At 44.9% G+C, this 24,004-nt stretch overlaps 1 protein-coding gene and 1 long non-coding RNA gene across 2 annotated transcripts in view; both read right to left on the reverse strand.

Annotated features, from left to right (window-relative positions):
• Positions 1–531: 531 nt before the first annotated feature.
• Positions 532–1,620, reverse strand: LOC307220768. Its single transcript, XR_013841082.1, has 2 exons — positions 1,018–1,620; positions 532–756 (listed from the first exon to the last, which is right to left on the reverse strand). It is a non-coding gene; the product is annotated as an uncharacterized lncRNA (long non-coding RNA).
• A 4,297-nt stretch (positions 1,621–5,917) lies between these two features.
• Positions 5,918–24,004, reverse strand: part of FLACC1 (flagellum associated containing coiled-coil domains 1) — a 31,854-nt gene continuing 13,767 nt past the window's right edge. The window contains exons 7-13 of the mRNA XM_079983840.1: positions 21,008–21,101; positions 17,935–17,996; positions 14,912–15,009; positions 12,219–12,271; positions 10,964–11,063; positions 8,003–8,106; positions 5,918–6,043 (exon numbers count right to left, since the gene is read on the reverse strand). Coding sequence (XP_079839966.1) covers positions 5,933–6,043; positions 8,003–8,106; positions 10,964–11,063; positions 12,219–12,271; positions 14,912–15,009; positions 17,935–17,996; positions 21,008–21,101 — 622 coding nt within the window. The 3' untranslated portion in view covers positions 5,918–5,932. The remainder of the gene's footprint in view (positions 6,044–8,002; positions 8,107–10,963; positions 11,064–12,218; positions 12,272–14,911; positions 15,010–17,934; positions 17,997–21,007; positions 21,102–24,004) is intronic.

A 24,004-nucleotide genomic window follows, 5' to 3' on the forward strand; every position in this document is an offset into this window, starting at 1 on the left:
TACGCTGGCTCCCTCGGCCTATAGAGCGAGATGAGCACCACAACCCCAGAGTCGTCCGCGACGACCTAATGGTCAGGGGTCCCTTTACCTTTACCTCACATGTTTTAGGTGGACTTTATGGCATAACACCTGATTCCCATTTTCTTGGCCTACCGGTTAGTGTGCTCCTTGTTCAGAGGTCGGAGTGTGCTTTTTCGCTCTTGCATTTCTGAATCTCAAGGGACATCCAATAAGGTCTGGGGACCTCCTGACCCAGACTGGTGGGACAATAAGGAGTTGTGGATGATTACTACCTCTTGAAACTGGCTTAGGCCACAAGGTTCCTGACTGCCTGGCTTCAGCGTTGTGCCCTGAGCCAAAGGGGAAATTTGCAGGAGGGAACGATTATTGGTTTGCATCTTCTGTTCTCATTTTTATTTTCATGTTGTGTACCACTCTGTGATCTTCAGCTGAAGAGCATCATGCAAATATAAACAAACACGATACAAGATTGAAGTAAACAACAAATAATCTCCCTTTCTGACTACAGAATTGCATATGTGGCTTTAAATTCAGGGTTCTGGCAGTATGTCATGGTCAAACCTTTGTTGCTTTTTCCCTGAACACCCCTAGTCATATGCTTCATAGCTGCCCGATCGCTGGGCCCGTTGATTATAGATCTCTTCATTCTTTTCAATGAGCTTGCGCCTGGGGAGGAGATTAGTAGCATTAGACAATCTTTCTGCACTTATATACAGTGGTACCTCTGGTTATGTACTTACCGTATTTTTTGCTCTATAAGACTCACTTTTTCCCTCCTAAAACGTAAGGAGAAATGTGTGTGCGTCTTATGGAGCGAATGCAGGCTGCGCAGCTATCCCAGAAGCCAGAACAGCAAGAGGGATTGCTGCTTTCGCTGCGCAGTGATCCCTCTTGTTGTTCTGGCTTCTGAGATTCAGTATTTTTTTCTTCTCGTTTTCCTCCTCCAAAAACTAGGTGCATCTTATGGTCTGGTGCATCTTATAGAGCGAAAAATACGGTAATTCGTTCTGGAGGTCCGTTCTTAACCTGAAACTGTTCTTAACCTGAAGTACCACTTTAGCTAATGGGGCCTGCTGCGCCGCCGCTGCGCAATTTCTGTTCTCATCCTGAAGCAAAGTTCTTAACCCGAGGTACTATTTCTGGGTTAGTGGAGTCTGTAACCTGAAGCGTATGTAACCCGAGGTACCACCGTATATGCAACTACATACAGCAGGGATAGCCAATATGGTGTCTTTTATATACCGTATTTTTCACTCTATAGGACGCACCAGACCATAGGAGGGGGAGAACGGGGGGGGGGGAATTCTCCCCCTCTCTGCTCAGCGCCCCTTCAGCGAAGCGGCAGGAGAAACGGAGCCCCTTCCATTTCTCCTCCCGCTTCGCTGAAGGGGCTCTGCGCAGAGAGGGAAAACTGTGCAGCACCTCTCCAGCAAAGCGAAGTCTGGAGAGCAAGAGGGATTGGTGTGCACCAACCCCTCTCGCTCTCCAGGATTCAGGCAGCTATCCGCAAGCCTTCGAGGTGCAGCGGGAACTCCGTCTGCGCTCCGAAGGCTTGCGGATAGCTGCCTGAAGCCCCCCGGAGCGCAGCCTTTGAAGCCTCCACAGAGCAGCGGGGTGCCCTGCGGAGGTTTTGCGCAGCTAACCCCAAGCTCCGTCTCCCTGTTCTGGCTTTGGGCTTAGGCACGCATCCTGCATTCGCTCTATAGGACGCACACACATTTCCCCTTAATTTTTGTTGGGGAAAAAATGTGTCCTATAGAGCGAAAAATACGGTATGTTGTGTACTTCCACCATCTTGGCTGTTGGGGCTGATGCAAAGGTGTAGCCCAATGATACCTGGAGAGCATCATGCTGGCTATGTCTGCTTTAGCTCCTCAGGTCCTAGTGGGCAGTAGCTACTCATGACTAAGTCCCACTGAAAACCATGGAATCTGATCCAATAAGACTTTTAAGTCACTGGGTTGTATCCAATGCCACACAAGCAACTTTCCACTTGCACAATGGGACTTCCTCTCTTCTCTGCATGCATACCCAGAATCTGCTCCCAAGGGAAGGAGGGAGGGAAGGAAGGAAGGAAGGAAGGGGAAGGGAAAAGCAAGCTCTCCTACAATGTTCTTACTGCTTCTTTCCTTCTCCTTGTCATGCCATAACTTAACCAACAGAAAGTTAATTAAAATCAGTTTGGAAGTTTTAAACATAACAAATTAGGTGACATAAGTAAATCTAAATTTTGAGAACTTGTCTCTTAGAGTAAATGAATATTCAAAGGGGTGTGGTAGACTCATAGATTGTGAATCATGGAGTTGGAAGGGCCCCTGAGGATCATCTAGTCCAACCCCCCTGCAATGCAGGAATATGCAGCTATTCCTTATGGGGATCGAACCTGCAACCTTGCCGTTATCAGCACCCACCCAGCTGTGGTGACAGGTGAACAATATGTCTAGTACAGACAAAGCCAAATTATTTTTTCCTGAGGAATGTGCTAACCTCTGTTGCAATATAAATCAAGGAATTCTGCAATAAAGCGCTTTAAGAAGCTCAAAGGTAAATATTTGGCTGAGTTTCTGGACTTGGGAGAGATTTTAGCTCCTTACCTGAGCATGGCATTTTCTTCTACCAAAGTAGTGGCGTTAATTCGATATCTCTCTTCAATGGATGCAATTTTTTGCTGGATACTTTTCTCCATTTCCACCAAGGCGGCTTTCTGTAAAGAGGAAGGAAAGGAATCAATGGGCGAGCAGGAAGAAGACGAAACATACGGAGTTGCCCAATATCATCTATGTCAGGTGTTAAGTCAAATCTAGCCCTATATTGTTCTCTGCTTCCTGATAATTAGGAGGCGGCTTTGACGGCACAGCTGCCTGTGATCCCTTCCAGAGGGAAATGATTAGCGTTAAACCTGGGAAGGCAGGATTTGAGCCAATCTCTCCATAGGGCTAATCTGAGCTTAGTTATTGAACTAAATTATTGCACTAAACTCTCTAGCCATTGCAAGATTACCTATAGATCAAAGAGTTCAGTTTCCCATCATCCCTCACTTAAGACCTGGGCATTAGTATATTATTAAATATTTACTTCTAAGCCACCTCTTTCCCTGACAGGGACTTGTTGACAATTTTACAATTGCTTGATCATGTACTTCAATGTGTTTGGGTACTCCAAATCCCATCAGCCCCATCCGACATAGCAAATAGTCATGGATGATGGGAGTTGTAGTCCAATATCTGGAGGTCACAAAAGCTGGGAAAGATAAATACTATCAGTCGTTCGGGAATATACCTGTTTCAATCTATCAGAGCACAGGTTGCAATATTCCATCATAGATCGGCTGTAGAAAGCACAAGTTAAATGTTGAAAACCACACACAGGCCACAAAACCCGTTTCTCATCGCCACTGGGGTGATACTCTGGTATCGATGTATTAAAAATGCTTGGTAATCCCCCAGTTCTCACCTCATTCCGGAGTTCAGTCTCTGTCTTGTGAAGAGTGGCTGCAATAGCATCCAAAGTCTCATTCTTCTCCTTAATTTCCATATCCAAACCCTTTTATTGGATGGAACACATTATTTTAAGATGCTTATATTCTGCACATCCACCACTGTGCAGAGCAACACAACGACAATTTAAGAACTGTACAATGAAACAAACTAAAAAAAGTACCGTAAGCTATACCTAAAACACCTCTGGAGCCAAAGCACATTCCTAAACAAAGGCCTTCTGGGATACTGGTACTTTTTACATGGCACCAAAGGATCACTGCTGGAAAAGTTCACTCCACAAAACCCAGATGCTGTAAAAGCCCTGCTGGATATTTTCTACATGTAATGTTATAGGTGTTTCAAATTGGTGTAGCAACAGTAAAATAATAACCTTGGCTGCATTGTTGTGTTTTCCATTTTTAGTACCTAAGTTCATAGACTTCTAGAGCTTTTCATTGATAAATTAACCTTTTAGGGCAGGGGGTGGAGAACTTGAGGCCAAGGGGCCAAATGCGGCCCTCCACGCTTCTCTTGTCTAGTCCCCAGGACCCTCGCCAGACCACACCTACTTTCTGTGGGTCCTGCCTGTCGTGGGCCTTGCTTCACACCCTCCTTGAATGTTTTTGCCTGGCTGGAATGTGCCATTGAACTCTGATAAGGCCTCTTACTTGTCTGGATGGAGAACACAGGCTGGTGTCCTATCCCAACAACACCTACTCACTATGGGCTCTACTAAAGCAAACAGTCTGATTGGTCAACATCTAAAAGATATCGAGCATCAGAAAAACCTGGCCACTATAAGGAAATTCAGCCCTTGGTATGTTCAATTTCCCCCTCTCCATTTTGATTCTCTGGCCCCATATCTGCACAAACTTCTAATCCCAAAATACAGACGTGCTTTTACACTTGCAAGACTGGATGTTTCGCCATCTGTGTTACTTGAGCGTCAGTTCCAAAAGATCCCACCTGAGAAACATCTTTGCCCCTGTGGAGACGGTAGCACCAAAACAGCAGCACACATCCTCCTGTCCTGTACTCTCTACAAAGACCTGAGGAACGAGATCCTCACCCCACTCGTACTAACCATCCCAGGGCACTCAACCACTGCCACAATGTCCTTTCTTCTATCAGATCAAAATGAGCAGATAACAGCAAAGGTTGCTAGGTTCATAGCAGGGGCAATCAGAATAAGGGCCACTAACTGATGGCTGATTCAGGACTTTAAATTGTGCTCTTATATCAAATTTCCTTTTCTGTGGATACTGTAATGGTTTACTGTTGCTATGGCCATTGGCTAATGCGAATAAAGTTTTATCTATCTTTCACAGGGTGGTGTAAGTATACTGTATGTAGAAACTAGCCTACTGAACAAAGACGGAGGGGGGGAATGTCTTCATTGCTCTGCACGCTTTCCCATCTAGTTCCACCCACCATTGCCTAGAGCTGCCTAAAGGGGAATAAGGACTAAGCATGCTCAGTGGTGACAGAATGTGTTGTGTCTGGGAAAGTGGGATGGGGAGGTAATGGACTGGAGTATCCTGAAATAGGGCATAACCGGCTGGCAGGATCACTGAACAGGAGCACTTCAAACGAAAACGTTCCTGCAGATCCGCTTAATACAGTTGTACCTCGGAAGTGGAACGCCTTGCGGGTTGAACGTTTTGGCTCCCGAACGCCGCAAACCTGTAAGGGAGTGTTCCGGTTTGCGAACGTCCTTTGGAACCCAAACATCCGACGCGGCTTCCGATTGGTTCCCGAACGTTTTGGGAGTCGAACGGACTTCCAGAACGGATTCCATTCGACTTCCGAGGTACAACTGTGCTGTTAACATCCCATACTTTTCCCAAACAGTTTCATTTTGCCCTACACATTTTATCCTCAAAGCAACCTTGCAAGGTTAGGCTGGCAGCTAATCACTCTCATGTTCATGCAGTTTGATTCATGACTGAACAGGGATTTCAAACCCAGGTCTCTCTGGTCCTGGTCCAAAGCTTAACCAATTCACTATGATGGTTCCTGAATGTCTTGCCTGTTTTTGTTTTTTTTACATAAGATTCGGTTACATTCTGTTCAAACTGTTTACCAATAGGTAAAGGTAAGGGGACCCCTGCCTCAACAGGTAAAGGTAAAGGGACCCCTGACCATTAGGTCCAGTCTTGGCCGACTCTGGCGTTGCGGCACTCATCTCGCTTTATTGGCTGAGGGCGCCGGCATACAGCTTCCGGGTCATGTGGCCAGCATGACTAAGCCGCTTCTGGCGAACCAGAGCAGCGCGCGGAAATGCCGTTTACCTTCCCGCTGGAGTGGTACCTATTTATCTACTTGCACTTTGACGTGCTTTCGAACTGCTAGGTTGGCAGGAGCAGGGACCGAGCAACGGGAGCTCACCCCGTCGCAGAGATTCGAACTGCCGACCTTCTGATCGGCAAGTCCTAGGCTCTGTGGTTTAACCCACGGCGCCACTCGCATCCCTTACTTGCCTCAATATGTTTTTTTAATTCAGCAATTTGATCCATGGCTTCCTGTTGCTGCTTTTGGAACTCCTGGAAAAGAAAAAAGGGATAAAAGTTACAGTAAGGAATAGTGTAGAGTAAAGCGCATCTTCAAACAACATTGACTTCTAAGTAGACTCATTATGAAACCTTGGGGGTGCCTCTACAAATACAGGTGAAATCAGGACACAGAAGCAGCCTTCAGCTGACGTAACAAAACTGAGGGGGGGGGAAATGTTATTTGGGATCTAGAATGGATAAAGCAGACCTATTTAATTTATGGCAGGTTTCATACATGTACTCTTTTTTTTTTTTTTTTTTGCAATGGCTTGATGATACTAAGGATTTTTGTTAGCACTTAATATTAGGGGAGCTCGTTATTTCTAAGGCTCTCCTCACTCTGAACTAATCTGCATGTGGATCAGCACTTCACATGCCTGCGCATACAAACTTCTGCTTAAACGGTACTTGTATGATAAATCAAAATGAAAACTAAGGAGAACTGCTCAAATCCTGGAAAGATTTTCCCTTCCAAGAAAACTGAACGTCAGAGAAAATGTGCTAGCCTGTAACAACCTCCATTTCTCTATACCTCTGGCTAAGGTTGCTTCTACACCAAAACTATTACTACTACTACTACTACTATTATTATCCCACTTTATTGAAATTAATATACATACAAAGAAAAAAAAATCTTAAGTTGAATTACTATAAGATGTAAATTTAAACTTCAAATTCCACTTAGATTTCCACTAAGCTAAGATCAAATAATATTACATAAAATAAAATAACATATATCAAAGTAAAATACAGTGGTACCTCAGGTAAAGTACTTAATTCGTTCCGGAGGTCCGTACTTAACCTGAAACTGTTCTTAACCTGAAGCACCACTTTAGCTAATGGGGCCTCCTGCTGCTGCCGCGCCACCAGAGCACGATTTCTGGTCTCATCCTGAAGCAAAGTTCTTAACCCAAGGTACTATTTCTGGGTTAGCGAAGTCTGTAACCTGAAGCGTCTGTAACTTGAAGTGTATGTAACCCGAGGTACAACTGTACTTTTAATGCACTTTCTAATACTTTCCTACAACATATTGTACCGATTTTTCTTTGTTTCTTAATATTTTACTTACTTTTTAGTGCTGCTAAGGCACTCATTATTCACAATCAGCTGGAAGCTAGGCTCCATTTAACAAAGGACCCTTGCAACATTAATTGAAAGCTTCCTCCTTTCAGGTACTGCCTCATTTAATGTCCAGTACAACATTTTCATTTTTATGTTCAGCCCCTTAAAGGTAAAGGTAAAAGGGACCCCTGACCATTAGGTCCAGTCGTGACCAACCCTGAGGTTGCAGTGCTCATCTCGCTTTATTGGTCGAGGGAGCCAGCGTACAGCTTCCGGGTCATGTGGCCAGCATGACTAAGCCGCTTCTGGCAAAACGGAGCAGTGCACAGAAACGCTGTTTACCTTCCCGCTGGAGTGGTACCTATTTATCTACTTGCACTTTGACGTGCTTTCGAACTGCTAGGTTGGCAGGAGCTGGGACCGAGCAACGGGAGCTCACCCCGTCGCGGGGATTCGAACCACCGACCTTCTGATCGGCAAGTCCTAGGCTCTGTGGTTTAACCCACAGCGCCGCCTGCGTCCCATTGTTCAGCCCCTTACATAGCGATTAATCAATGAATGGGATTACTGAATGAATGGGATTAGTCCCTGTTCCCCAGAGGCTCAGGCTTTAATTATTGCTGTCCTTTCATTGAAGATCAACAACAATAACTTCGTTTTTACAGCAAAATAATACTATTGCAATATAACAGGAGTAAAGGAAGAGCATGGCAGCAACCAGTAGTTTCAGCCAGCCACTGAAGAGAATAAGAATAATTAAGGGGCAAGATATCACTAAGTCCCAGGCCATGTCAATAGGGAGCATTAGAAGGGGTAGGATTTGTAAGGGGAGAGTTTTCAGTTAAAGGAACAGTAGCCCCACAGTGCTTAATAATAAACACCACTTACTTCTCTTTCTTTTTCATAAACTTTGCCTATTAAAAAACTGTTATTCTGAATGATAAGCTTCTGTTCTTCTATCGCCTGCTCAAACTTTTTTGTCAACGATTGCTCTGTGGATAAGATTAGATTTTTAGGTCTGCATTAACCATGTGTGTCATCAAAACTTTATATTTCTTAGTAATAAAGTTGATGTGCTTAAAACACTGGGTGCCATTTGCTAGATGTGGGAGATTCATACAGTGGTGTCCTCTTAACAGAAAAGAGAAGGTTGGCTGCTTTTACACTATGGATCTTTAGTGCTGCAACCACCTGGAAGCAGAATTAAAATAATGGTTCCATACGGCATTTAATATAGAGCAGTCTTCGCCATAGAAATCCAGCAGTGCCCATTTAGAGGGAAAATGTATATTTCTGCAGAAATGTCCTATTCATGATAGGTTCTGCTTTTCCCTACAGCTGACCTGCTGCCTCCTCCTTGCCTCTTTATTTTAATGTGGCTTCTGCTACTCAGCTTTAATCTCTACAATGAGTTGCTTTGTGTTATAAGAAAAAACTTGCTCCCTTTCCCTTATGGGGTACCCAAGAGCCCGTATAGAGTCCTTATGTAGGTTCTCTATTGGTAGGAGAAAACTGTTGTTGTTGTTTAGTCGTTTAGTTGTGTCCGACTCTTTGTGACCCCATGGACCAGAGCACGCCAGGCCCTCCTTCAGAATGGATAGGTTTGATCTTCTTGCAGTTCATGGGACTCTCAAGAGTCTCCTCCAGCCCCATAATTCAAAAACATCAATTCTTCGGCGATCAGCCTTCTTTATGGTCCAGCTTTCACTTCCATACATCACTATTGGGAAAACCATAGCTTTAACTATACGGACCTTTGTTGGCAAGGTGATGTCTCTGCTTTTTAAGATGCTGTCTAGGTTTGTCATTGCTTTTCTCCCAAGAAGCAGGCGTCTTTTAATTTCGTGACTCCTATCACCATCTGCAGTGATCATGGAGCCCAAGAAAGTAAAATCTTTCACTGCCTCCATTTCTTCCCCTTCTATTTGCCAGGAGGTGATGGGCCCAGAGGCCAATCAGACAATATTGAGAAGCAAGGCAGCTAGTAAGCCTGATCTTTATTAAATTGTTGCAACAGGGTGCTCACCCCCCATGCCCGCAGAAGAACCCAGAACATTGGAGTGCAAGCACTTATATAGACTTTTGAAATGGCCACCCTGTAGCTCAAGGCCACCCCCAATACATCATACATACATCACTGAAGGGACAGTCTACAGCAGAAAACCTGCCTGCCAGGATACCTGATAATGGTCACTGATTGCTTTTACCAGGGCATCCTGGGCATTCTTTTGAAGAAGAAGAAGAAGAGTAGTAGTAGTAGTAGTAGTAGTAGTAGTAGTAGTTTGGATTTGATATCCCGCTTTATCACTACCCGAAGGAGTCTCAAAGCGGCTAACATTCTCCTTTCCCTTCCTCCCCCACAACAAACACTCTGTGAGGTGAGTGGGGCTGAGAGACTTCAGAGAAGTGTGAGTGGCCCAAGGTTACCCAGCAGCTGCATGTGGAGGAGCGGAGACGCGAACCCGGTCCCCCAGCCTACAAGTCTATCGCTCTTACCACTACACCACACTGGCTCTCATTGTGATGGTAAATACTCAGTTCCTGAATCCAGGTCACAGGCTCAGCCTATTCATACACAGAAAAGCCCTTAAGACAGGATTCGTGAGCAAAGAGACAATGGGGAGCTTTTCCCATTTCCTTCCTCCTTGCAGAGAAACATTTGAGGTCAATTTGGGAGAGTCAAAATGGTTTCAGGACTGTTTTCCTGTAGTGTTTCAGACATGTGGTTTATATATTTATGTATGTGTTTGCCTGGTACATTTATGAACATTTATTTTATATCTTAGACCTTATCATTCTCTTAACACTTCCTATCCATTAACATGGACCTTCCTGAATCGGCCCTTCATTGCAATTCCTTTTCTGTTTGCAAGATGAGAGCGTAGGTGGGCCCTTAATCATCCCTTTCCTCTTCGCAGCCAAAGCAAACTCTTGTTAATTGAGATCTTGCAAAGGAAAAAAAGAGAGTTAATGAGCAATTTGCTCTGGTTCCAGAGAGGATATCAGTAATTAAAGGCTCACCCACCCATCTGACTCCACAGGGAACAGGAACATTTATCAGAATGAGCCAAGCCAAGCCAAAAACACACGGAACTTCGTAAATTCAGATGAATGTGAACAGAGTTCAAACTGGACTCAGGTCAAAAGGCAAATAACTGAGGTTCAAATTGTTGCACACATGCAGAGATAAAAGGAGGTGTCGTTTTCCATTCTGCCCTCGCATTTTTCGTTTGCGGCAGCGTTTCAATGCTGCTGCGGTTTGTCTTCTGGCAAAAGCAAAAGCTACATTATCTGTCTTGCTGTCTGCAGTGGTGAAATAATGTAATGCCGTCACGTTATTCCACCCGATTCATTTCAGTGCAAAGGAAACGCAACGTCAAATACCGTATTAACCAGATTGATTTGCATGGGCAAACGCCATTTCCCTTTCAACCCAAATACTCTGGCACTGCTATATACAATAAAGGTAAAGGGTCCAGTCATGGCCGACTCTGGGGTTGTGGTGCTCATCTCACTTTATTGGCTGAGGGAGCCGGCGTACAGCTTCCGGGTCATGTGGCCAGCATGACTAAGCCGCTTCTGGATAACCAGAGCAGCGCACAGAAATGCCGTTTACCTTCCCGCTGGAGCGGTACCTATTTATCTACTTGCACTTTGACGTGCTTTTGAACTGCTAGGTTGGCAAGAGCAGGGACCGAGCAACGGGAGCTCACCCTGTCGCGGGGATTCGAACCGCCGACCGTCTGATCGGCAAGTCCTAGGCTCTGTGGTTTAACCCACAGCGCCACCCGCGTTCCGCTATATACAATACACAATACAAATAAGATGCAACCCCTCTCTTGTACTCACTTTGTTGTAACAAGGCCTTCTCCCGTTCAGTCCTCTCACTCTTTTTCCATTCCGCTTGCCTTCTCAGCCACTTCTCCTCCATTTCATCAGAAATACTATCCTAATGAGAGAGAAAAAATGATTATTTTTTAATGTAGGTGCCAATTTAAAGGGGAGTCCTGACGTCCGGGCTGCCCAGAACCTCCATAAACACTGCTGAGGCTTGCATGCCGGAGAGGTCACTTTGATGGTGCTAACGCATCGGTTCGACTTCACCCCTGGAAGCGTACTGTTGGGAAACTGTGTATGTGCAGCTACTCACACAGAGTCAATTAAGGTTTGGCAGACAGCCAGAAGGCAATCTGAAGGAGTAAGTCTGCCTGGTGATAACAGAGGCATGGCAACAGCTCCCTGATTGGTCAAGCTCTCTCAAGGGAGTGATAATTAATGACCTACTAACTGGAGTGTGTTAGTTCAGTGTTCAGAGGTTCAGAGTTCAGTGTGCCAGTGAGTGTAGGAGTTGTGAGTCGTGTCAGAGAGAGCTAGCAAAAGATCCGTGTTCTGTTCCTGTAAATAGTCCACTGTATATAATAAACACCTAACTACAAGTTCCTGGTTCCTGCTTCGTCCATCCTGTCTGCAGCCAAGTTGCCAATTGCTTCCGTGGATTCTGCGTTTACTCTGCTAGGTCTGGCTAAGGTCCTGCAACTAGTCAGAAAGTTGCGAAAAACCAATAGGTTTTGCCAATACATACTCCATTGTCTCTCGGGACAGACGGATGCCAACAACCAGGTGGCAATTTTATACCCTCTTTTGCCTGCAAGTCTTCAAAGTACTTCAGGGGGACACTGGTTATGAATCAGAAAACAGGGAAGGGGTGGCAACTGTGTAAGAGCATCTGAGGCAGCCTGATCGTCCTTCCTTTTCTCTATGGGGTTCAGAAGACTCCAGACATTGCAGATTAATTTTGCCACTTCTGGATTACCTGTCATTGCTGAGGTAGCCAGTCAGTTGGGCTGGGATTGCAGCAACACTGGCTCTGGCCATAGACCAAGCAGCCATGAAATGCAAGATGTCTGTGACAACTGGACTGCAGTCTTCCATGAGACCAACTATGCATGCGCAAGCGCTAGGGGACAGCGCACCGTGCACCTGACAAAGCAGGCTCTCGCCCACAAAATCTTAGGCAACAAACAAACTGTTGGTCTTTAAGGCTCTTAGGAGACTTGTAGGAGTTTAGGATTACCTCAGACGGGTGGTATAATTTAAATCTTACCTGGTACACACGGAATGCATTCTTCAGATACTTGTATTCCTTCTGCATCCCAGCTAAGGGGGGGAAGGGGAAAATAAAATGCTCCACACATGGAACTACCGAAATCAAACAGTTGTTTCTCAGTTGTTTTCCTGAAGGGAAATGAATTGGCTGCTCAGCCAACAACATGCCTTCCCCAGAAATTAACAGCGCCTTAGAAATACAATTGTCATGTCTGGCTGCTCACAGTCAAAGGCTTCTTCTCACCACACTCTTGGAAGAGAAGAGGAAGATCCCCAGAGGGACCAGTGATGTTCTGCCACCCTCAGAGGGAATTGCACAGCAAAAACATGGCTGCCCCCAGTGTTCACTTCTAACCATTGGGGCATTATAACTTGCCGCTTTGAGGCTTCTGGCATTAACAGACAAGGACTTGTATGTCTTGTCCCTTGTTTTTTTTAATTGGGTTTTATAAACAAGACTAATGTTATACAAACAAGTATACCAAGTTTTCTCATGTCATTTGTATATCACAAAAATAGCATACTAAATGTGGAAAAATATGTACAACATGTTTCATTATTAGTGGTCAATGTATGAGTACTTGGTTTATGAATTGGTTTAACCATTAGGAGGAAGAAGAAGAAGAAGAAGAAGAAGAAGAAGAAGAAGAAGAAGAAGAAGAAGAAGAAGAAGGGAAGGGGGGAGTGGTGGGTGGGGTGGGGTGGTTATGCTTCTGTTATTTTACTTAGTGTGTGTGAGGGGTTGTGTCAGTGTTACTTGTATGGGTTCTCTTACTATTAACTTGTTGTATTTCCTTGGTGGTGAGAGAGGTTGGGGGTGGCTTAGGGTGTGTTTGGTTGTCTTTGGTTGGTGTAGTGAGAATTATTTTTGTGTGTGAGCGGGGTGTGGGTGTGTATTTTAGAATCAGGTTTGCCAGATTGATTCATATGCTGGCAGGGATCTTGTCCCTTGTTATAGGTCTTGTTGGCCCACAATTTTTATCATAATATCTTTGATTGGTTCTGCATGATTATTATCAACTCCTATCCTATCCTCTGTTTGAAGGTACAGAACATTCAGATCCTTCCTGCTTAACAGATAGATGATCCCAAATCAGATGTTCCTCAGCTCCTGAGATCAGGCATATCCAAAGTCCATTTTGGGGGCCTAATTCAGCCCACCGGTCAATTTAATCTGCCCCCCTGTGGCAGTATATGTCCTGGGGTAAAATCCTAAAAAAGCTCAACAACTTTGGGGTAAAATTGTAAAAAAACACCTCAACAATTTAGCTTAACAGCTTCAATCCTAACAACTTTGCTCGCCTCTCACGTATGTCCACTTCATCAAATTTGGCCCTCTTTGAAAAAAGTTTGGGCACCCCTGGCTGAGATGTTTTAAAAAGCTGCTCTGTGGCCTTCTTGATTTTACAAAAACAGGGAAGAGGAAGAGGTGTTGTTGTCATTGTCAGGCGGCCAGGGGTCTCATTGTCGTACTCCCTGCAGGCCTGGAACTGCCGCTCATCCCAGTCGTTGTGAGCCTGCCACCCTGAGGCAATTGCCTTAGTGAGCCTCATAGATGGGCTGGTCTTGACTGGTTGTACCGTATTTTTCTCTCCATAAAAGGTAAAGGTAAAGGTACCCCTGCCCGTACGGGCCAGTCTTGACAGACTCTGGGGTTGTGCGCCCATCTCACTTAAGAGGCCAGGGGCCAGCGCTGTCCGGAGACACTTCCGGGTCACGTGGCCAGCGTGACATCACTGCTCTGGCGAGCCAGAGCCGCACACGGAAACACCGTTTACCTTCCCGCTGGTAAGCGGTCCCTATTTATCTACTTGCACCTGGAGGTGCTTTCGAACTGCTAGGTTGGCAGGCGCTGGGACCGAGCAGCGGGAGCGCACCCCGCCGCAGGGATTCGAACCGCCGACCTTTCGATCGGCAAGTCCTAGGCGCTGAGGCTTTAACCCACAGCGCCACCTGCGTCCCTTATTTTCTCTCCATAGGATGCACTTTTTTCCTCCTATAAAGTAAGGGGAAATGTGAGCGCGTCTTATGGAGTGAATGGCACTGCGCAGAGAGGTAGAGCTGCGCAGCGCCCCTTCAGCGAAGCAAGAGGAGGAACGGAGCCCCTTCTGTTCCTCCTTCCGCTTCGCTGAAGGGGTGCTGCGCAGCTCTACCTCTCTGCGCAGCACCCCTTCAGCCACACACCTGCCTGGAAGCCGGAGGAGGAACAGAAGGGTCTCCTTCTGTTCCTTCCCCAGCTTCACTTGAAGGGGCGCTGCGCAGTTCTCCCTCTCTGCGCAGCGCCTCTCCTTCGCAGAGGGAGAACTGCGCAGCGCCCCTTCAGCGACGCGCCTGTCCTGGCTTCTGCCTTAGCCTCTTCGGGCAGAGGGAGCCTTCATCCTGCTGCCATGAAGAGGCTTGGCACGGTTATTCCAGAAGCCAGAATAGCCACACAGTATCCCAGAAGCCAGATCCCTCTTGCTGTTCTGGCTTCTGGGATTCAAAATATTTTTCCCCCTTGTTTTCCTCTCCCCCAAAACTATCATCTTATCATCTGATGCGTCCTATAGAGCGAAAAATACGGTAAATAAGAAGGGAGGTAGCTGCGGGGCTGGCTGAGGACTAGCTAAGGTTGGACCAGCCTCCACCGCAACTAGGACTGCCGGAATACTACTGTACAGTGTAACAGGTAGTTCGGCCCCCGAGTCCTACCCAGCTTCTCCTGGGCATGCGCCCTCTCGTTTCGCAGCTCTTTCTTGTACTGCTCTTCCAAGGCGTTCATCTCTGCTGCATGATGTGACTGCATCTCCCTGCAAAGACAACGTAGCTTTCGATTAGAATTACCCAGCAAGCTGCTTTGATTAAAAGACAACAACAATGGGCTGTATGGAATGCTGTTTGTGCACAGCCTTCTCTTGCCATAATGAGACTTCACTGCCTCTCCTCTTTTGCTACAGCCATCTATCCAAATCTGCTCCAGGGGGTTGGAGAACCCTCTGAAGTAGACCGGGGATAGGGGAAGAGAGGATCTTCTCAGGTAACTGTGGATTCTGCCTAATATCAATCATGTACTACTAGTACCACTATTTATTATTTGGGTGGGTGTGTTATTATTCAGTTCTAAACTGCTTTGAGAATACTGCCACTTATTCTTATTAAAAATATCTTTTTTAAAATATATATTATAGCTGTACAGTGGTACCTCGGGTTAAGTACTTAATTTGTTCCAGAGGTCTGTTCTTAACCTGAAACTGTTCTTAACCTGAAACACCACTTTAGCTAATGGGGCCTCCCGCTGCCGCCACGCCGCCGGAGCACGATTTTTGTTCTCATCCTGAAGCAAAGTTCTTAACCCGAGGTACTGGGTTAGCAGAAATAGTACAGTGGTACCTCGGGTTACATATGCTTCAGGTTACAGACTCCGCTAACCCAGAAATATTACCTTGGGTTAAGAACTTTGCTTCAGGATGAGAACAGAAATCGCGTGGCGGCAGCGGGAGGCCCCATTAGCTAAAGTGGTGCTTCAGGTTAAGAACAGTTTCAGGTTAAGAACAGACCTCCAGAATGAATTAAGTACTTAACCTGAGGTACCACTGTACTGTGTTTTGAGAATAACACCTATACCAACAGGAGCAAAACCAACATGTTTATTTATTTATTTAATTATTCTTCCCACAGAACTTTCTGCGTCACATCGTCCAATCGTTACTTCAGTAGTCCTTTATGAGCGTATTCTGCAACATGTCATTCGCGCAATGGTCACAGCGGTGAGACTTTCGTACGCACACAGATGGAAAGATTCATCCCTACCTACCTCCATGGAGGAATGGTTTGTTAAAATCATTGGGCTTAGCTAAGACCGGCAAAGGTGATAAATTTAATGAGAAGAGAAAAAGCATTGACAATATTTACTTAAGATTGGAAACTACAGTATAGATTTTTTGCAGGAAAAAGAAAACAAACGTACGGTCTCTGGGTTTGAGGGTTGAAGAAAGATAATTGGTTTATATAAAGTGGAATTGTTGAGTGTTATCATGGAGTGAATGTTTTGAATAATTTTCTATATATAGCTGACAGATGAAGAATCAGAAGTTCTGTTTTTTCCTTCCTTCCTTCCTTTTCTCTCTTTTTCATTTCTTCCTTTTGGTTTGTGTTTTTATTTAATTAGGGGTTTTTTAATCTTTGATTTAAAAATTGGATATTTAATGTTAACCCTTTGTATATTTTCTTTCAAACTTCAATAAAATCTATTGAAATAATAATGATCCTAGTGTATCAGTGGTGGATTTATACCAAACTGGCTGTACATAGAAATATATAAAAAATTGTCTAGTAGCACCTTAGAGACCAACTAAGTTTGTTCTTGGTATGAGCTTTCGTGTGCATGCACACTTCTTCAGATACACTGAAACAGAAGTCACCAGACCTTTGTATATAGTGAGAGGGTGGGGAGGGGTATTACTCAGAAGGGCGGTGGGAATGGGTGATTGGCTGATAGGTGTGGTAGGTGTCTGTACATAATTCTGTCTGTACATAATTCCACTTGATTGGTCTTCCCCAATGTTACTACATTATTTCCGCCTGTGGAGGGAGCTCTCCCGCAATAACATTGCAAGAAAAGTTGGACCAAAAACAGAATCCGCAACATTTGCAGCGTAAAAAATGACAGGATTTCATTTGGAAGTGACAGAACATGCACCAACTGGAAACAGATCAGGATGTCCACTCTGAAACTTTTGCAGGCATGAACGGTACTGAAAGACGAATCGTGTGTAACCACCCAGATACCACTGGAAGCAGAAATCATCATGAATGTGCAATCAGTAGGCTATCTGGAAGAGCCCGCAGGGAAATGGTCTGCCTTTTCGTAGGTTAAACTAGACATTACATTAAATATTTCCTTGCATCGAATGCATGCTTTAAAAAAATGCCAATAGAATGGCAAATCAAGTTGATGGACTATGCCGAAATGGCAAAATTAACTGGCAAGCTCAGGAATCAAGAAGACAAGGAATTAAAAAAAAAGGGGGGGGGGAATGTTTATATTGTATATACAAAATCATTGTAAACAGGTCAAAACATTAGCAGGATTTTAGATACGCTTGTAATGTAATAGAGCGTATAGATAACTTAGGAAGATGAAAAATTGGAGAAGTATGTGTATATGTATGTAATGACTAGAATGATGATATGGTTTTATTTGTAGATGTATGCTTTTTTGTCGTTTTTTGTTTTGTTTTCCTTTCCTTTTTTTCTTCTTTTTTCTCTTTTTTTTGTATGTTCTGTTTTTCTTTCTCGCGTATAGTATTATTTTGGATTCAATGTTTGTAATTTTTGTCATGATTTTGCATTGAAAATAAAAGAAAAAAGAAAAATTGGAGAAGTACTGATATACAGCTGAAAATAGAATTAAAAGGACCCATGGAAGGGATGGGGGGAAGTCAAGAGATTCAGAGTAATCTCAATATTTGGATTTTGCACTGTTTTATGTTGTATGTTTATATCATTAAAATAATAATAAAAAGATTATAAAAAAATAATAATAATTTAAAAATGCCAATAGTGGCTGTTGTGGGCAGGGCTGATCCTTTCCTCATCTATACTGGCCCTGGCAAAAATGGCTCTTTTTGTTACCCACCATCTGTGTCCCGGGACAGGCGAGGTTATCCAAAACAAAATGCAGAATATCGGCTGCAAAATAAATGGATCCATCTTGCACGTAGAAATAGCCATACCTCATTTTGTTTTCGTGTTCCTCTTGCATTTCATTCCTTTTGTCTTCCATCTCTTTCTCCAACTAGGAAAAGAAAGAGACAATAACCTCTGTATAAAGGTGAACGAGGGGAGCTGCCTTTACAAGGTACCTTCAGGTACTTTCACAGCACATAGACTCATAGCTGTCAACTTACAGATTTGAAAATAAGGGACCAGCAGCCAAAATAAGGGATTTTAGTCAACCAGTTAAAAGGGACCAGAAAATTTTGGAGAGCAGCGCCGGTTTTTAGCCCTTCGTTTCCAGACGTTGCTGCTCAAGACACCAGCCGATGAAACACTGCAATTAAATAACTACAAGCAGAAACCACTTTTCACGCAAAACGAAGTCCAAGCTACGAAGATGCTGCTGCAGTTCTGTATCTTTTCTCTCATGCTCCATCTGCAGCTCTCAGTTCCATCAGGTGGGGCGGGAGGAAGGGAGGGAAAATAGTGCCCAAAGTAAACCTGCAGATCAGACCATCTATGCTAGTCTACCACTACAAATCTATGGGAGAAGCGCTTGCGGTCCTTCCCTTGTAGCCTTTGGAACACCTGCCCACGCCTCCTCCTCCTCCTCTCTCTCTGAACTGCTTTCTCTATGGTTGCCCTCGCTCTCCTCTCAAAGCTCCTCAGCAGTTCATAGGCCATGCCAGGCTGCCCATCTCATCTGGGTCCTTTGGCAGCACAGCCGCAGTACGGCCTAGCGGGAGTGGCGGTGACGAGCAGAGGGGAGACCCCAGGCAGAGACGCTCAGTTTGGCGGCTGCGAGGAAGATGGTGGCGGAAGGCCCAAGGCTCCCACCAGTCCCAGTGAAGAGGGGTTCCCAGGGGCTGAGGCTGGTGAGAGGAGGCCGGAGGGGGGCGGGCCTGGCAGCCAAGCAATACAGTTGGAGCCTCCCTCCTCCCTGGCCGGCAGGGAGGGAGGGAGAGGAGCTGCTTCCTTTGAAACCCGGGAAATTTAAGGGATATCCATCAATAAGGGACAGCAGCAGGACATGGCACTGGGATAAGGGACTGTCCCTCCAAATAAGGGACGCTTGACAGCTATGCATAGAGTTTGTTTCTGTGATCAAGAGGCTCAACACAAACACAGACACACACATCTTCCTGGTTCCTCCATGCCAATTAATCGTATGGCAACGTCACCTTTGCTCCAGAAATGCCAAATAAGAAATCTATTTCAACCAGCTTGACAGTTACTGCTTTTCAGAAGAAGTCTTGGCCAATGTGCTGCTCACCAGATGTTTTGGACTGCAATTCCCATCACCCCTGATCACTGGCCATGCTAGCTGGGGATTATGGGAATTGTAGGCACATAGGCTACGCCTGCGTGCATGATGGCAGAATCTTTTATAGTCTGGCATGCAAAGCATTAAGTGTTATCCTAAGTTGCTGGGTATGGGTATAGAGCAGGGGTCAGCTAACTTTTTCAGCAGGGGGCTGGTCCACTGGCCCTCAGACCTTGTGGGGAGCAGGACTATATTTTTGGGGAAAAATTGAAAACATTTGTATGCCCCACAAATAACCCAGAGATTCTTTTTAAATAAAAGAACACATTCTACTCATGTAAAAATACCAGGCAGGCCCCACAAATAACCCAGAGATGCATTTTAAATAAAAGGACACTTTCTACTCATGTAAAAACACGCTGATTCCCGGGCCGTCCGCGGGCCGGAATTAGAAGACGATTGGGCCAGATCCGGCCCCTGGGACTTAGTTTGCCTACCCATGGTTTAGAGAGAGAAAAAACAGAGAGGCAAATGGAGAAAATTATGGGATAACTAGCATCATATAACCAACATGTTTGGGTCTAATTAATGAATGAAAGGAAAGCTGTTCTGCCAGCTTAGCTATGACACATCCCCAGCTTAGCTATGACACATGAAATGGGCAATCCAGGCTATTGTTCACCCTCCAGTCTACCTGAGAAGCCCGGTGTGAAGAGGTTTGAGCTGGTTGATCCTGCAAAACTGCATGGCTCTCACCAGCCACTCTTGTGTTCCTTTACCAAGAATTTTGCAACTAAGCTACCTTTTACTTTTCTCCCTGACGTATGGGAAAGCACATGTACCAGACCTTTGAAGTGTTTGTAAGTAAACCAATATTTTAACTTACCAAACTTGTGGCCTTTTCCTACGCTGAGGAAAGAGGGAAATTTTGGAACGTACTTGAAAGGGCATACTATATATTTCCGTGCTTTACTTTGCTACGTATTTTGTGACTTTAAATCTCTGCTGGGGTTCTCTCACCAAATAGTACTTGCCCTAAACTTGGATCTTGGCATTCAATGAATTCTACTTTCTTTCTTTTTGCACCAACAAAAATTACAGTGGTTTTATATACATTGATGCTTTAAAACAGCAATTGCTATCCTTCAGTCTGAGGGCCATGTCAACCCATGGTCAAACCTGGAGAGATCATTCAAACCATTCTCCTATCTCATTACAGGACCCAGAAGAGGGTCCTTCATGGATCTGATGAAAAGGAGACTACTCTCCGAAAACTTATGTCCTTAATGGAGGATTCTAGTACAGTGGTACCTCGGGTTAAGTACTTACAGTGGTACCTCGGTTTACATATGCTTCAGGTTACATACGCTTCAGGTTACAGACTCTGCTAACCCAGAAACTTTGCTTCAGGATGAGAACAGAAATTGTGCTCTGGTGGTGCGGCGGCAGCAGGAGGCCCCATTAGCCAAAGTGGTGCTTCAGGTTAAGAACAGTTTCAGGTTAAGTACGGACCTCCGGAACGAATTAAGTACTTAAGCTGAGGTACCACTGTAATTCGTTCCGGAGGTCCATTCTTAACCTGAAACTGTTCTTAACCTGAAGCACCACTTTAGCTAATGGGGCCTCCTGCTGCTGCCACGCTGCTGGAGAACAATTTCTGTTCTCATTCCGAAGCAAAATTCTTAACCCGAGGTACTATTTCTGGGTTAGCGGAGTCTGTAACCTGAAGCATATGTAACCTGAAGTGTATGTAAACCGAGGTACCACTGTACAAGGCTACATTTTCTAAGTTTCCAACAGCAGGACCCCAAATGAAAATGACTCACCTGTTTGTGGCTAGCTTGGTGGTCTCGGCGCAATTGCTCCATTATAGCTGTGAGCTCAGCTGTCTGTTCCACCAAGTCACTTATAATGTCATCCCTGCAAGACCAACACTGTATCTGTACAGCGAAACGTGCTGGTTGGCAAATCTCATCATGTCGGAAGGATCAAGAGTAGGAAAATCAATAACTGCAACTAAAAAGGTTTATAGGATTCCCTTATCTGTTTGGCAGTCAGGGTTGAGGAGGTGGTGGGGCCAAGGGGGTTTGCTGTCTTCACCAAGTTAAAACAAAGAGGGAAAAGAAACTGGTGCCTCTACACCCTCTGTCTTATGTGGGGAGAGAAGGAAGTAAGTATGGACGAAGTTTAAAGATAGGCTTTCCTTGCTCACAATGGAAAAGTCATTTCTCTCCCTCTTTTCTATATGACTGCAAATGCTATTCTGTGGTTTCTGTGAGTCTAATCTCTTCTCTTTGCCTGGGAGAGATGGAAGGCAGAGGAGCTTTGTTCCGTTCAGATTTTAAATCAAACCTAAGCTTCATCCTTTCCTAATTGCAACGATGCTACAGAAGTTCAGAGCATCAAACCAAAGCATGTCAATGGGTAGCAGTCTCAGGATTATCCTCCAGCAAACAGGCTATTGGCTTTGAGGCGGTTCCCTCACTGCAGGAAGCCAAGTTACAGGGAACCAGGCAGAGGGCCTTCTTGGTAGTGGCGCCCTCCCTGTGGAACGCCCTTCTACCAGATGTCAAAGAGAACAACAACTACCAGACCTTTAGAAGACATCTGAAGGCAGCCCTGTTTAGGGAAGCTTTTAATGTTTGATGTATTAGAGGATTTTAATATTTTTTTTGGAAACCCAGCCAGATGGGCGGGGTATAAATAATAAATTATTATTATTATTATTATTATTATTATTATTATTATTATTTGGCTCTTGCCTTGGGCAAGGCTTGTGTGGGTTTCAAGGTGGAAGGAGCAAGCGGACAAACAAAATGTTCAGCAAACGCACTCCTCTCCCGCTGCTCCAGCAGATCCACACCGCATATAATAATAATAAATTATTATTATTAACGTGTGATATTTTAGTGTATTTTTGGTTTCTATGGAAGCCGCCCAGAGTGGCTGGGGAGGCCCAGCCAGATGGGTGGGGTATAAACAATAATAATAAAATAATAATAATAATAATAATAATAATAATAATAATAATAATAATATTTAAAGCACACCCAACACACTTTTGAAGTCCAAAATTCCCCCGCAAAAGAATTATGGGAACAGTAGTTTGTTACAGGTGTTGGGTGTGGCAGCCCACTGAGGGGAAAACTACAGTTCCCATCATTATTTGTCATCTGCTTCAAATGTGCATTGGATGTGCTTTAAATGTATGGGATAGGTATTCGGAATGTTCACATTGAAGCAGGTATCACTGGCTTGTACGACACAGGGCTGTGAGAAATTTAAAGGTATCGGTTGCCTGAGGCGTACACTCAGCTGGCAGAAACTTATAAATATTTTTATGAATATTTATCTGTAACTATTACCTATAAAAGGGATGCGGGTGGCGCTGTGGGTTAAACCACAGAGCCTAGGACTTGCCGATCAGAAGGTCGGCAGTTCGAATCCTCACAACGGGGTGAGCTCCCGTTGCTCGGTCCCTGCTACTGCCAACCTAGTAGTTGGAAAACGTGTCAAAGTGCAAGTAGATAAATAGGTATCGCTCCAGCGGGAAGATAAACGGCGTTTCTGTGCACTGCTCTGGTTTGCCAGAAGCGGCTTAGTCATGCTGGCCACATGACCCGGCTCCCTCGGCCAATAAAGCGAGATGAGCGCCGCAACCCCAGAGTCGGTCACGACTGGACCTAATGGTGAGGGGTCCCTTTACCTTTATTACCTATAAAACAAACATGTATGCGCACACACATACATTGTTAACAGTGAGCCTAAAAGCCATGAAACAAAACAGGCATAGCAAACCTCAAATGTATAGAAGACTGGCACAACGACTATTCACAACATTTAGTAACTGGCGATGTAATGGTCCTATAATCGCTTGGCTAAAAACAACCTTCCTGGGAGAGAATCCCAGTCTAGATTACGGTAAGTGCCAAGCAAACCGAACTGCATTCAATAAAGCACTAAGGTCCACACAAGGATTTCTCCCTCCGCAAGGGGAAGTTCTCTGCCTTTCCTTCCACTGCATGCTCCCTAAATCTGATTTGGGGATCCCCCCAACACTCCAGGGCAGATTTGGGGGTGAGGAAAAATTCCAGCACAACACCTTATTTTTCACTCTACAAGACGCACCAGACCACAAGACGCACCTAGTTTTTGGAGGAGGAAAACAAGAAAAAAAATATTCTGAATCTCAGAAGCCAGAACAGCAAGAGGGATCGCTGCGCAGTGAAAGCAGCAATCCCTCTTGATGTTCTGGTTTCTGGGATAGCTGCGCAGCCTGCATTCGCTCCATAAGACGCACACACATTTCCCCTTACTTTTTAGGAGGGAAAAAGTGAGTCTTATAAAGCAAAAAATACGGTAATTCTAAGGAAAGGGGCAGAAGGGGCGGTGTCACAGCCACTCTCCCAGTACAGCTGTCGCTGCTGCTGACCTGGACAGGGCAGGGCAGGAAGGTCAGTGCTGCACAGGGACACTGGTGAGAATGCTGGATTGGGTCCGTCAGTGCACCTGACCTCAATGGTGCCCTGCTCCATCCAGGTATGTGGCAGCAGCGCCAGAGTCTGGAGGGCAGTACCGCTGCACCATTCCAGCCTTCCCTGCAGAGGAGCAAAATATCTGTTAAATACTGGTCCGAAATGTTTTTAGGAGAGAGCACAGCTTCATTTGTGAATTTAAAATACAAATACCAATGGAATGAATATGGGCTCTCCTAAAAAATGAAGCACCACAAGCTTAGCAGAGAAAATACTTGTGGTAGGTAATTCATATTTAGCAGGGCAATCAAACTAGGGGACTGCAATGTTCAGCGTTCTTCTTTTCAT

Source organism: Podarcis cretensis, assembly GCF_951804945.1.
Source record: "Podarcis cretensis genome assembly, chromosome: 1".
Classification (NCBI taxonomy): domain Eukaryota; kingdom Metazoa; phylum Chordata; class Lepidosauria; order Squamata; family Lacertidae; genus Podarcis; species Podarcis cretensis.